This window comes from Arachis hypogaea, chromosome 7 (genome assembly GCF_003086295.3).
Source record: "Arachis hypogaea cultivar Tifrunner chromosome 7, arahy.Tifrunner.gnm2.J5K5, whole genome shotgun sequence".
Lineage (NCBI taxonomy): Eukaryota > Viridiplantae > Streptophyta > Magnoliopsida > Fabales > Fabaceae > Arachis > Arachis hypogaea.
Window position 1 is genome coordinate 80,741,478 of NC_092042.1, and position 14,785 is coordinate 80,756,262.

Below are 14,785 nucleotides of genomic sequence, written 5' to 3' on the forward strand. Positions count from 1 at the left end.
TTTTTAACCAATAATTTTTAATAAATAACATACCTAACAAATGAACAGACTATATACCACATTGTCCTCGTCTACGAAGTATGGGTATTTCGCTGCGTATCAAACACATTTTAAATACTTATCAACATTCGTCCAATATACATATATGTTGTATCCAATCGTATCTTAATAAAAAATAAAAAATTTTTAAATATACTTAAACACACCTAAATATCATTACGTATCAGTATGTCCAATTTTATTATTAATATATATTTAAAATTAATTTAAAAATAGCATATTTTATTTTTATTAAAATAAAAAATTTTAAATACTTTATAAATAAAAATAAAACATTACAAATAAATAAAAAGTTAATTTATATTTTAATATTTTTAGAATTCATCTAAAAAAAATTTATATTTTATAGTTTATATATATACATGTCTTCTTGTGTCTTATAAACTTTTAAAATTCATGGCGTTCCCGTATTGTAAGTCCGGTATTAATATCTGTGTCCGTACATCATAAGTGATTATAAACTAGTATTAAACTCCAAAAATTAAAAATAAAATAAAATAAAATTCACAACTTTATCCACTAAATTCTTGTCCGTATGTACTTGTTTCCTTGCAACTCATCAGGTGGCGGCACAAAAAATTTGTGTGTTTGACTTAGAAAGCGAATAAAGAGAGGCACGTATCTAAGCAATGAAGAATCTCAGCAGCAACTTTAGGATCCTCAAATACACCTGGCACTTACTTGTTCATCCTCTCATTCATTCTTTTCTTCCTTTTTTGCGAAATTATTGTAGATTCTCTCTACTGAGTAGTGACCATTTCCACCTCTCTTTCTCTGTTACGTTTTGCATTATATTTCCCTTCTTGATTTTCCATTTTTCTTGTTATCAAGCAAACACCTATTTTTAGCTTTCTATAACCAAGCCAGCCATTTCTTTTTCTCTCTCTCTTTCTTTCTTTGTGGCTTTCGGTTCTCTTTCTTATTCTGGATTTTTGGTGGAGCTTCTTTCATGCATGCATGCACGCTGGTTCTTGTTACAACTTGATCTTTCTTTTGCTTTTTTCAATAATCACGTTATCTCTTTAGATTCCCGGGGACAAAAGAAAAAAGAATGCTTGAGAGGATGTTCAAGAAGAAAGTCTATTCAAAATGGTAAACAAATTCGACAATCGTTCTGTGCTTAATCTTTCTGCTACCGTTTAATTTGCCCCTGATTATGGTGCTAATCTGGATTAATTATATTTTGGCAACAGCAAAGCTTATGCGAGATTAACAAGGACGAGATTAGAGACCATACGGAAGAAGAGGAACGCAGTTGAGAAGTTTCTTAAGAAGGACATTGTAGACCTTCTTAGCAGCAACCTTGACTACAATGCATATGGAAGGGTAATTAAGTCATTCTCATCATTCATAATCATAATAATACATTGTTATTAATTCATGATTAATGATTAATTCCTATTTGATTCGAATATTTGCAAATGGAACAGGTTGAGGGGCTTTTGGTGGAGCAGAATATGTCATCTTGCTATGAACTAATTGAAAAATACATAGAATGCATTTTGGATCATGCTAAAGACCTTTATGATCAGGGGTATGATCTGTTTCATTTACTAATTTCTACTACATTATTTGCAACATTTGGAGAAATTCTTATAATAAACTCGCCCTATGTTACATAGCCGATCCCAAACCCGGAAAAATAAAGAGGGTTGTTAGGCCTGTGATAGCGACTCAATGATATATTTGGATCCATGTAGGGTTGTGTTAGGCCTACGACAGACAACTTAAAATTTTGTGGCAACCCATGCATGGATAAAATGCAATGACATCTTTGATCCTTGTTAAGTATGTAGCTAAGTAAGGGAAATTCTTAAATGAATGCTTTTATTTATTAACAGAGATTGCCCTGAGGAATGCAAGGAAGCTATACCTTCATTGATATATGCTGCAGCAAGGTTTTCTGATCTGCCAGAACTGCGCGACCTCAGAACTTTGTTTACAGCCAAATATGGTGCTTCCCTTGAACCATACCTAAGTAAAGAGGTAAGGAAGTAATTAATTATTGTTCACAACCATTGAGAATGTCTTAGTTTCTACCACTCACTTGAACATTTAATTTGATCAGTTTGTTAAAAAGTTGAAGCAAGATCCCCCTTCAAAGGAAATGAAGATTCAGTTATTGAGTGATTTAGCAGAAGAGTTCTCTATACGATTTGATAGCAAGGCTTTAGAACAAAAACTTCAATCACTACCACCACTTTCTGTGTCACATGAAGTAAGCAACTTAACATTCACTTTATTAATTACAACTATAAACTATTACATTGCTTGCTACCAATCTTACATAATATATACTAAGAACAAGTCACTAGTTTCAGGGAAAGGCAAAAGATGATGCAGGAAATAATGATACTGAGAAGAGTAATGATGGCAGCAAAATCTCTAATAATAAGGGTTCGGATGAAGATGGTAGCAACAAGAGGAGGACATTGTCCTTTAATGTTGTACCACCACCTTATTATGTGACAGAAAAAAACAATGCAGAAAACATCATGGTGTGTAATAATAATAATAATAACAACACAGCAACAGCAGTAGCAACGAGTGAAAAGGATTCATCAAAGCCAAAACCAAGATCAATGAGGAGGATAAAGCCTAATCCGCCACCGTATGATAATGGGCAGAGCATGATAAGAAGAACGATATCGGATTCATGTGACACTAAAACAGAAACAACAACAACTACTTCAAATTCAGTGGGAAGATCAACTTCTTTGAGTTCTCATCCAAGGCTACCCGATTATGATGACATTTCTGCTCGTCTTGCAGCTCTTAGACGCGCACATAACCATTAGGATATACATTTTTTGATGCGTGTGTTAGACTTCACATACTAAATGCAACAAATTATGATGATCAAATTATAGATGCAGGATTTAATGTTGATATATTACTATTACTATTAGTGTATACTTTTCTTCCCCACAAATTATCAAGAACACGATATTATTCACAATACAAAATAATTTACGTTAACGATATATGACAAATTACCACAAAGTAATATTATACCCTCTAATAATATATTACAAAGTAATATGACTTTTTTTAATAAGAAAAAATATAGGAAGCCAAATAAGGAAAAGTATTCTTTTTAAAAATGAATTTTTTTTTTTTAGAAGTCAATTCAAGACTCATATATTATAGGTACTTACATTTGTTTAGATAGATGAGTGAATTCACTACTCCATTGGTTTTATAGACTGGACAATGATACAGTAAATTATTGATGAATGCAATAATTAGAAAAACATTGTAGTAATTTAAAAGTTACAGTGAACTAATTAGAAGCATGACTGCATGAGTAGTGATGATTGGAATCAAGTGCGGGTATTCCTTCTGAAAAAACATACTCCATCAAAACCATTGGGCCGGTCCGTTACGGCCCAAAATCAGAATGGAGCGGCCCAAAGGATACCATCTTATGCGGAGGCAAGTTTGCGTGGTGGACCGGTGGCAGAAGAATGCAGATGGAGGAGGAGCACGTGATGAGCGAGGTCCACTTAGGATGCCCACCTGGTCTTTCAGATCCTCATAATTCAACATTCACGGTTCCGTTCGTCTTGTTCCATTTCCACAGCGCAAAGAATTATATGTCTTAAAAATATAATTTAATTAATATATGTCTTAAAATTATATATTAAAATTATTATTATTAGTAAAAATTTTAATTTTTATTTTAATAAATAAATAAATAAATAATATATTAAATAAAATTTTATATTTTATATTTTTTATACAAATTTTATTAATTAATATTATTATTAATATGTGCACTTAGAACAAAATCACAATGTTAACTAAATATAAATTAAAAAACTTTAAAATATTACTCCTTTAAAATATTTGGGAATGGCTCTACCTTATCCATTACTGCGTCTGTTGCACTGTGCATCAATCCCTAATTTTGCCCAAAACTTTAAGCCCATCTGCATTCATTAATCTCATTTCTTACTACTCGACTTATTTCCTTTAGTGCCAGGGTATCTCGGTGAATCAATTGTTCTGGAACGTTTTGATTTGCTTTTTTATTTATTTTATTTATTTTTTTATTTATTTTTTTTAATAGGTATAAACTGTATCTTGTCATTGACCCCGAAACAAAAATAATGAGAGTAAATTTTTTTTGCTGAAGGATAGATTAGAGCGATTAAATTTTGATCTTAAAAAGCATTCTCCTGAGTATAACCTCATACTTTAGCATATACGTGAATGAGAGATTTTTTATCTCAGTGGGAGTACTCATTGTTTTGTCCGCGCCTCCTCCAGAAAAGTGTGAGATATATTTTTAAAAGATGTGAAAAGTTATTTTGAAGAGTTACATCTCTTGATAGGGTTGTGACTTATTCAAAAGATTATATTGGTTAAAAGGTTGTAACTATTTGAATAGTTATATCTGTTGAAAGGTTGTAACTATTTGAAAAGCTGTATTTATTAAGTATGTAGCTGCATGTTACATGTACTCCGTCTCTATAAATTTTTCTCATTTTTATAATTGCTGGATAATCCATCTCAACACTTTCTTTATGCGCAAAAGAAAGAACAGAGAATATTATTCTATAAATTATCATTTAGTGTGAGACTTAACTGTATAAGTACATAAACAAGTTAAGTGTTCTTCATTGTATCATACAGGAAATTCGCCAGTAACCTATTTTACACACCATTGTATATTGGTGGGGGCGAATTAAGCCTAAAGGAAAATGTGTGTAACACACGCCTTGAAGAATTGCGCTATTTAATTTACTATCCCCTTTTGCACTGTAACTCAGTTGCTGGCTGGCTCCAGACGAAGAATCGAGTGGAGTTCCTGTTTTCCGTCTCTTCCTCCACTATTCGAATATAGTATTGCTTTCGCTGCTTTAGCAGGTTTGCTTTTGGAAATTTATACCCATCGCATGGCCAACGCCATTGTAAGATACTTCGAAGCGGAAGAAACAACGGGAGGCCCAGGGATGGCAGGGAGCGAGACAGCACGACAGGAAATCACGGCAGTGAACCCGCACTCTCCCCCGGCAACTAGCGAGACTTCTTGGTATGCTAGTGCCCTGTGTTACCTAGATTACTTTTTTTATTAATAATAGGCTTACTATTGTAATTATTTTTTTAGTGAGAGTACATAAAGAGTACATAGTATATAAGGTGTAATAACTCAACAAATATTTTCTAAGAGAATTTTTCGTGTAATTATTTTTTTAGTGAGAGTACATAGTATATAAGATATAATAACTTAAAAAATATTTTCTAAGGAAATTTTTCATTCTCTTCAATAATGAGAAGAACTTATTTTTCTCCCTCTCTTAATCTCTTTCGTTTCATCAAACCACCAACATCACACCTTGAGCAGCCTAGGACATTAGATTTTCTACATGGCGCGGGTGAACGTGAAGAGTAATCAAGTTGTGAATTAAATTAAAAAAATTGTAAATTGAAATCCAATCCAATTTTGCCATTTTCTTTCTATCCCTAATCTTTCTTTTGACATTTTCTTTTCCCATTCTTACCTCTTCTTTCAAACTCACCCAATAGAGTTTCATGAGAGGCTATTTCGCAAGATTAGCATGCTTACTGCTCCCTTTCTATCAACGGTAGTAACATAACACCACCATTGATCACGGAGTGGAATGATGATATACTCAGTGACACACAATTCCAGTTCAATTATCTCTAAAAAATATCAAGATTTGGAGATTTATCTTATTTGAGTTGATAAAAAATAAAAGTGTGCAGCAACAATCTCATAATATGACTTTTTAATAATGATTTTTTGTCTAAATACTAATATTACTTTGCTTTTTTAAAAAAGGAGAAGTAAAAGACATCTTTTATTTTTGTCTATTAAAATTAAAAAAATACATTTTTAAAAAGTCAATTGAAATTAATCCTTATATTTGTTTAGATAGACGAGTGAATTCAATAATTCATTAGTTATAGATTGGACAATTATACACATATACTCGGGTGTACATCACACTCTAATTATTGATGAATGCAATAATTAGAAAAACATTGTAGTAATTTAGAAGTTAGAGTGACTAATTAAAAGCATGAGTAGTGATTAGAATCAAGTGCGGGTATTCCTTGAGAATAGGCATACTCCTTCAAAGTCATTGGGCCGGTCCGTTACGGCCCAAAATGAGAATGGATCGGCCCAAAAGACACCATCTTATGCGGAGGCAAGTTAGCGCGGTGGACTGGTTGTAGAAGAATGGAGATGGAGGAGGAGCACGTGATGAGCGAGGTCCACTTAGGATGCCCACCTGGTCTCTCAGATCCTCATATTTCAACATTCACCGTTCGTCTTGTTCCGTTTCCACAGCGCAAAGAAGAAGAATCAGTGGCATGTGAGAGTCTGCAATTTGATGAAGATGGTGACCTCCTTCTTCGTAGAAGCAGCACTGTGAGAATCAGAATCCGCCATAATATCACTTCTTCAATTCCCAATGTTGGTCTCCAGGTAAACACTAATTACTTTATAGTTAATACTAACTTCATTTTTATCCTTTTTCTTTTCTCTTGTTTTATAATTTATTGTTTTATTTTTCAGGTATGGAGAGCTGAATTGGTATTATCTGATTTCATATTGCATAAAGCATTATGTTCATCTGAATTCCGTGGAGTTGTTGCATTGGAACTTGGTGCTGGAACCGGTATTTTCACTAATTCTCTTCTTGACTTTCCCAATTAGGCTCCTTTTTTATATGATTTTGCAATTATAAACCCTGAATAAAAGCTATTACTACTTGAATCACTATCGTGGTTGATTATGTATGTGATGCTTTATGTTTATGATTTCAAGCTTTCAAATCCTTTTCCAGGTTTGGTGGGTTTATTACTTTCACGTGTTGCAAATACAGTGTTCCTAACAGGTAATGTGCCTCCTTTTACTTTAGTGCCATCCATGCATGTATGTTGTTTATTTCCTTAATTTGGTTGAAATTGTTGTAATCTTAAGTTTGATTGTCTTGTGTAATTGCATCTTTCAGACCGGGGTACTGAAATTCTTGAAAACTGTGCAAAGAATGTTGAGCTTAATTTTGGATTATTGAATTATCAAGCTGCAATTCATGTACGAGAGCTTGATTGGTTCAATTGCTGGCCTCCACAACCAAGAATAGGAGAGGATCCTTGCACACCAAGGTAAAGTTTTTTATTTTAATGAATTAGTTTCCAGGCAACTATGAGTCTCTATATGTTTTTCAATATTTTTCCTTTGGTTAAGGATACCTTGGATGAACATAACTAACTTTAGATCAATTACATATCAAATGCACATCACAGTCACTTTATGGCTTCATCATGCAGTTATTCTTGGACGTCTGGCGAGATTGAAGATGCAGAGAATGCTACTTTGTTGGTGGCAGCTGATGTTATTTACAGTGATGACCTTACCGACGCATTCTTCAGCACCGTAGAGGGATTAATGTCAAAGGGCTCAAAAAAGGTTTATGTTCTCACTGCTTCTATATGCAAATTCTGTTTGATTGGCCCCATTTTTGAGTTTGAGGGATTTCACATGTCAAGGTTTTCAAATTGCTTGACTTGCTCCATCTATTATTTAGGTGTTATACTTGGCATTGGAAAAGCGCTACAACTTCAGTCTTTCTGACCTTGACATAGTTGCAAATGGATATTCACATTTTCGAAACTACTTCAAGAATGAGGATGGTAAGCTCATAGTGGAATCCATATTTTTTTTTTAATGCACTTTGAGTTTTAAGCTGATGTAATTACCGAGTTTATGCAATGCTTAATGCACATGATTTATTGCAGAAAATGAAGAAGGCCTTGAGTCTGTAAGCATGAGTAACTTTGTTGGGAAGCTGATAGACATGTCTCAAATTCCACAATATGTTAGAGAGTATGAAAGAGGACATGAAGTTGAGATTTGGCAGATCAAATATTGCGGACCAAAACATGAAGCCTCAGTTACCCGGGTTTAAAATTTTCAAGCAGAAAGAAATCTCTTACCATTGTTGTTTATGTATCTTAATGATTAACATCATCCAATTCATTTTTCCGATAGGAATGAATTTACTAAGTTAAAACAGTGAGTGGTGCATGGAAAGTACCAAGTCTGACAGCTAGTGACAACGATGCCATAATCTCAATCGGTCGTTGAGTTTTAACCAATTAAAGAAATGGTTTAAAAAAGGCCAATTTATTGCCATAGGCATGTAAGGTAAGTTCCCATCATGATTCCGAATTTGTGATAACGAGTCACCAACCACGTAGAAAGTAGAATCGCTTTTCTCAAGAGTTGTATTTTGCTCAATTTTAGTATCTGTGAAGCATAGCGTTAGCATAATTCTTAGATTTTACAAAGAAACAAAGGAGAATTTATTAGAATAAAGAAGAAACAAGATTTTAAAGAAAGAAAGTAATTGTAGCCATATATTTACGTAATAAATAATACTGTACATATATTTATGTGATAGATGTTAAAAACTAAGGGTTTAGCTAACAAGTATAATTACTATTAGTAAAAAATTTTAAAATTGATAATTTTAACCTATAGTTAAGGTGTGAGATGTGAGTCTTATTTTACAAGGTCATTGTGTGAATTCCGATTAATAATTAATTAATTAATTTTTAATCATAATTTAGATTAGATAGAATTTAAAAATAAAATAAAATTAAATTAGTTTATGAATAAATGACCATTCGTATTCATAAAAAATGAATACACTGTACCCACACAAGATTCCCTCCATGTGACAAAAGTATTCTACGTGTCATTTTCATCTGTTATGGTATAAATGGTCATTTATTCTTAGTTTATAGTGCAAAAAAGCAGTTTTACTTTGCATAGTTTAATTATTTATTTTTTCTCTTAACCCTTCTAATTTATTCATTGGTTCAATTTTATCCATAAACTACCTTTTTTGCTTTTTGTTATTGGAGAAAGTCTAGGAGTTAGCAGTTTTGTTGAAGGCAGAAACTCACCTGCAGTCAACTGCAGGTGAAGTTGCTTCCGGATGGCTGACACGTGTTATTTTATATAAATGGTTTATTTAAAAAAATCGGTTTGAATTAGACCAAACAGTTACTTTTATTCCTTCCTTCTTCGTTTCGCATGTAAAATTCGTTCTCTTTCAATCCCTTTTCAGAACTGATATGAAACTTTCAATTAGGTATGTTCCTTTTATTTATATTTCTTAATCAAATTTATTGTTTCAAATGTATTTCTTAATTTATGTTTTTATTCATTCCTCCGTGAATGATGAAAATTATTTAATAAATACGTACATATTTATGTCATCACACCATTTTGATGTTCAAGATCATAAATGCCAAGATAATTCATGGCAATTTCATGTGATGGAAGATAAAAATGTAATTATGGTATAACGTAGACTAGTTGATAGCATGAGCATTGTTGAAATTTTGGCATGATATCTTTCATATTTATTATATGTCTCTTTAGTTGGTAATGTTATAGTTTATTGCGATGATATGATGGTAGTTTAATTGTATGAGTTAGGTCCTTTTTATTTGGTTGAATTTTTTCTATGGCTATCATATTCTTGATGGCAATGTCAAAATAAATATTTTCATTAGTTGTTCTTTTTTTTCTCTATTTTTGAATCAATTTTATTTTAAAAAAAAATTATTAAAATTTTTTGTTGTAGACAAAATTAATAATATTATGTTCAATTATTTAAGGAGTCCAAATTAATATTTTGATTAGATACTTTTGTTTTATTGAAAATAAATTCTAATTTCATTAAAAAATAAATTCTAGTTGATAAGTAAAAACACAAAAACGTGCATGATAGTGAAATCATAATTTCTAGACAAGTAAATTATAGTCTTATTATCTTAAAAAAATAATTTATTTATAGAATAATATTCAAAAATCAACAATAATTTGCATGAAAATAGTTTATTAGTAAAATAAAAGTTAATTGATTGATTACCATAAAATTTAATTTAACGATAAATTTGCAATTGAACATATTTTTACAGCTTAATTTAAAATCTGTTTACAGCTTAATTTAAAAGCAACTGAAAATGTAAGTTATGAGAAACAAAACAAAACTCATCAAGAAAATAGAAACAGAGACACAAAAAAAAGCAAGATAATATCATTTATGCCATTCCTATAAAAAAATCATGAATTTTGTTTCTTTTTTAGAATACTAAATTTTACTTTTTCAAACAATTTGTATACATATATTTGACAAAAATTAAATAAAAAAATAGTTTCAGATAAATTTAAAGAAAAATTAGTCAATATGAATGAAGAAAAAGAACATATCAAATTCATCTGTTAAGAATTTAGGAATAACATACAATAAGAATTTAAATTATTTTAAAAATAGTTATTTGATCTATTCAAACCGGTTTTTTTAAATAAACCATTTGTATAAAATAAATTGATTTTTTTTTAAACGTAACACGTGTCAACGATCCAGAAGCAACTTCACCTACAGTCGACTGCAGGTGAGTTTCCACCTTTGTTGAAATCTGGCTGGTACTTAACTATAAAAAATAATTAATCCTATATCATTAGATGTCATCTCACACTATTAAAGATATTAATGATGAATAATTCTATGGTGCCTAACTTTTCCCTAAATTACCTTTAATAGTAATTTTAAAATATTTAAAAATTTTTAACTTTTATACTTTTAAATTTATAATTAATTATTTTACCTATTTTAGTAATTAGGCAGTATTTTTTAGGCACCATCACACACACACATATATATATATATATATATATATATATAGTGATTCTCTTGTTAGCTAGTTTCCTAGTTATCATGGCATGGGATTGGCGATGGCGTCCCCTTATGCACTCCATTCATTTGTTCCGGTTGATTGCCATTATTAGCTTGGGGACTTGTTGGTGGCTATGGCTTCACAAGAAAGCATATGCAGTATCACCACCATCTTCCATTCTATGGATTATCTATGTCGTTTATATTCTCCTCTCTATCGTCGTCTTCCCAGTGACCATCGACACGATGCAATTTTTACAAATCCCCAGACTCGGCCATTCTGTGATTGCGAGAGCTAGTTTCTCATTCTTCGTTTCAATTTCCTTTGCCACTCTGATTGCTGTCGCCGCACTTGAACCACCAACAGTCTCTCTCACTGCCAAACTAACCGGCTACGCAATTATAAACTTCTTTGCCAGTGCCTTGACGATTTCCAGTTTCCATGTGGTTCCTCATGATGAATCGAACATAGAACGATTGTTCCCAAGCAGCGTTTGTTAGATTATATCACATACATTATTCCTGTTATATCCTTGTTGCATGCCATATATGCAACGGGTACCGGTGTGCGATTAGCAGCTGCTTCTCACGCAGTAGTTGCTACGACTGAACCAGTAGTTTGTGATCCCTTTAAAGTCATTGCTTGTGCTGTAACGGCTTCCTGTGCGGTATTCTATTCAATATTCTTAGCTGGCTGCCTCCCACTGCGTCCAGGGAGTGGCCGAACGAGATCGAGATCGAGATCGAGATCGGATAAATAGGATCAGCTTTAGACCTTTAGTTAGTTCAAATATAGGTTTTTTTTTGTGACTAGTTCAAATATAGGTTTGTTACCATCTATATATCTATTTATATTTTTCATCTAAAATAATATATTATCTATATATAACGAGCACTTATACCGCTAGGTTTCGTTTTATAAATAAATATATTACATAATATTTCTTTTCCTTAAGGGTTTGTATATGATGCTAATAAAAAAGAATTTAACCATTCTTCAAAAGACTTTTTTTTCACTACTTTTACAATATAAATTAAGCATCCTATCTTTTTCTACTTTTTGTGATTCCGCGATATATTTTGATGGTATTTTCTTAATTTTCGAATCTTGATTTATAAATTCTATTCTAAAGCATAATATTTTTTAATCCAATTTTCTATTTATACTGGCGTTGTTTCCTTTTTCTTGATGTTTCGACTCCATTTTTTACTTGTATTAGGACTATTGAGTCTTCTTCACTGGAGTAATCTAATATTGCTTCTTTATTTTCAGTGTCAAATTCTCTAGTATTCTTAAGTGACTCTGTTGGAAAATAAAAGAAAAACGCGCACACACTCACAAAGAATATAAAATAAAAAAGAATGTATTGAATGTATTTGTGTATTTTTATTTATGAAATGATTATATAAGTATTTATATTTTTTTTGACGTCTAAACTTAATACATCCTAATAAACAAATGGTTTAAATTAAAACTAAATATAGACAATTTATTTAAACCGTGGTTTATATTCACTCTTAAATTATAACCATCAAATTTATTTTTAACATTCTCTCTTAAACTTGATAAATTTTCGACTCCAATCATAATCCTTAATTTTTAAAAAGCATCATATTTCAGAGGTTTTGTAAAAATGTCAACAAGTGATTTCACATACTCAACCTCCACATGCATGTTCTCAATACATTATTGAATGAAATGATACTTTATTTCTATGTGCTTGCTTCTGTCGTGAAACACTGGATTCTTTGTTAGGGCAATCGCTGACTTATTATCCATCATGATCTTGGTAGATTCAGCTTGCTCAAAATGAAGTTCCTTTAGTAGTATCTTCAGCCAAATTGCGTAACATGCACAGGCAGTGGCAGCAACATATTCAGCTTCACAAGTTGAAAGAGTGACTATAGATTGTTTCTTTGAACACCAAGAAATTGCATTATTTCCTAGAAAGAAAACAAATCCAGTAGTACTCTTCTTGTCGTCAATATCCCCAACATAATCACTATCACAATAGCCCATCAATTTGAATTCATCTGAAACTGAATAAAACACGCCATACTCAAGAGTGCCTATAAGATAGCGAAGAATTCTCTTGGCTGCCTTCGTATGGGTTTCTATTGGATTACAACTGAAAATAAAATGTTAGGTCTGATACAGGTCAAATACCTTAAACTCCCTACGAGACTTCTGAATAATGTTTGGTCAACTTTTCTTACACCTTCTTCCTCTTTGAAAAGTTTGACTCCACACTTTATGGGTGTATTGGTAGGATTGCAGTCTAGCATGTTGAGTTTCTTCAATAGCTCTCTTGCATAAGCCTCTTGTGAGATGAAAATTTCATCCTCCATTTGTTTCACTTCAATTCCAAGATAATAAGACATTAGTCCCATATCACTCATATCAAATTCTTGAGCCATTACTTTCTTAAATTCTTCAAACATTATTTGATTGTTTTCTGTGAATATAAGATCATCCACATAGACATAAACAAATAACAAATTTCCTCATTCCTCTTTCACATAGAGTGCATATTCATGAATGCACCTAGTGAAACTATTATCTTGAAAACACGTATTAAATCATAAGTGACTTCATTTTATGTACTCCAGTCCCACTTTGCATTTTCTTCAAACTCAACATCTCTGCTTATTATTACTTTATTATTGATGGAATTGAAGAATTTGTAGCCTTTAGTATTCTCCTCATAACCAATAAATACAAGCTTTTGGCTCCTATCATCAGGTTTCGATCTTTCTTGCTCAGAAATTTGGACATATGCAATAGATCCAAATACCCTTAAATGTGATACATTAAGTTTCAAACCACTCCATGCTTCTTGAGGTGTTATATCTCTTAAACTCTTGGTAGGTGAGCGGTTTGAGAGATAAACTGAATATGCAACTGCTTTTTTTCATAACTCTTTTGTTAATGATTTACTTTTTAACATCGTTCTTGCCATATTTAGAATTGTCCTATTCTTTCTTTCAACAATCCCATTTTGTTGAGGCGATCTAGGAACAGTTAGGGGACGTTGAATACCATGATTTTCATAAAACATCTTGAATTCATTTGAAGTGAATTCTCTACCTCTGTCAGTTCTGAGAGCTTTTATCTCATAGCCACCTTCTTTTTCAACGAGGGTTTTAAACTTCTTGAATTTTTCAAATGCTTGGTTCTTTTGCTTCAAGAAATAAACCCTGTTTTTCTTGAATAATCATCAATAAAAAATAAAAAATAGGCGCTCTTACCAAGTGATAAAGGCTTGATAGGTCTACAAACATCTGTGTGGATAAGCTGAAGTGGCTTGGTAGCTCTTGATTTGGACTGCTTTGAAAAATTCTTTCTTGAATGTTTTCCAAGTAAGCAAGCTTCACATAACTGATGAGGATGATCAATTGTTGAAATTTCTTTTACCATCTTCTTTGTTTCCAATTCTTTGAGCCCACCAAAATTTAAATGTCCATATCTCATATGCCAAATTCATGGTGGATCTTCAATACATGACTTTAAACATATAGCTCCACTGCTTCTCATGTTTAACAAGAACATATGATTTCTTATCATAGAAACCTTAGCAATAAGATTTTCATTTTTATTTCTAAGCCAAAGATAGTGACCTTCCATGACTATCTTGCAACCATTCTCCATAAGTTGTCCAATACTCAAGATATTATTCTTTATTTTTGGGATGTAATAAACATTGGAAAGAATCTTATGATTTCCATTCTTCGGCTCGAATAGAATCGTCCCTTTGCCATTGATCTCTACTTTTGATTTATCACCAAAACGCACGTGTCCTTTTACGTTGGTGTCGAATGCTACAAATTTACTCTTATCATCTGTCATATGGTTGCTAGCTCCATTGTCAAGATACTACGTACTATCTTCAGAATTTTGATCTTCCTTGAGCGTAAGGAATAATGTTGGTTCTTCAACATCTTCACTGTGCACAACAAGTTTATTTTCTTCTTCTTTGGATGTCTGACACTCCCAA

At 32.0% G+C, this 14,785-nt stretch overlaps 2 protein-coding genes across 3 annotated transcripts; both read left to right on the forward strand.

The window, feature by feature from the left end:
* The first annotated feature begins 759 nt into the window (after nt 1–759).
* Nucleotides 760–2,973, forward strand: LOC112703684 (uncharacterized). 2 transcript variants are annotated; one of them, XM_025755240.3, is made up of 6 exons: nt 760–1,152; nt 1,254–1,386; nt 1,491–1,594; nt 1,902–2,046; nt 2,129–2,278; nt 2,376–2,973. In XM_025755240.3, exons 1-6 carry the CDS (start codon nt 1,112–1,114, stop codon nt 2,856–2,858), a joined length of 1,056 nt encoding a protein of 351 aa, XP_025611025.1. In that variant the 5' UTR covers nt 760–1,111; the 3' UTR covers nt 2,859–2,973. The 2 variants fall into 2 exon arrangements, with proteins under 2 accessions (XP_025611025.1, XP_025611026.1); XM_025755241.3 differs by having other exon boundaries at nt 2,382–2,973.
* Nucleotides 2,974–6,246: 3,273 nt separating this feature from the next.
* Nucleotides 6,247–8,113, forward strand: LOC112703686 (uncharacterized). The gene is made up of 7 exons (XM_025755242.2): nt 6,247–6,520; nt 6,611–6,713; nt 6,882–6,932; nt 7,050–7,203; nt 7,369–7,507; nt 7,626–7,731; nt 7,837–8,113. The coding sequence occupies exons 1-7, from the start codon at nt 6,272–6,274 to the stop codon at nt 8,004–8,006; spliced, it is 972 nt and encodes a 323-aa protein (XP_025611027.1). The 5' UTR covers nt 6,247–6,271; the 3' UTR covers nt 8,007–8,113.
* Nucleotides 8,114–14,785: the final 6,672 nt, after the last annotated feature.

Excerpts from the sequence above, each read along its gene's own strand:
- LOC112703684 (XM_025755240.3), top strand. The coding sequence starts at position 1,112 with ATGCTTGAGAGGATGTTCAAGAAGAAAGTCTATTCAAAATG. Across the intron at positions 1,153-1,253 it reads AAGAAAGTCTATTCAAAATG|CAAAGCTTATGCGAGATTAA; the intron begins GTAAACAAATTC and ends TTTTGGCAACAG. Across the intron at positions 2,047-2,128 it reads AACCATACCTAAGTAAAGAG|TTTGTTAAAAAGTTGAAGCA; the intron begins GTAAGGAAGTAA and ends TAATTTGATCAG.
- LOC112703686 (XM_025755242.2), top strand. The coding sequence starts at position 6,272 with ATGGAGATGGAGGAGGAGCACGTGATGAGCGAGGTCCACTTAGGATGC. Across the intron at positions 6,521-6,610 it reads TTCCCAATGTTGGTCTCCAG|GTATGGAGAGCTGAATTGGT; the intron begins GTAAACACTAAT and ends TTTATTTTTCAG. Across the intron at positions 7,732-7,836 it reads CTACTTCAAGAATGAGGATG|AAAATGAAGAAGGCCTTGAG; the intron begins GTAAGCTCATAG and ends GATTTATTGCAG.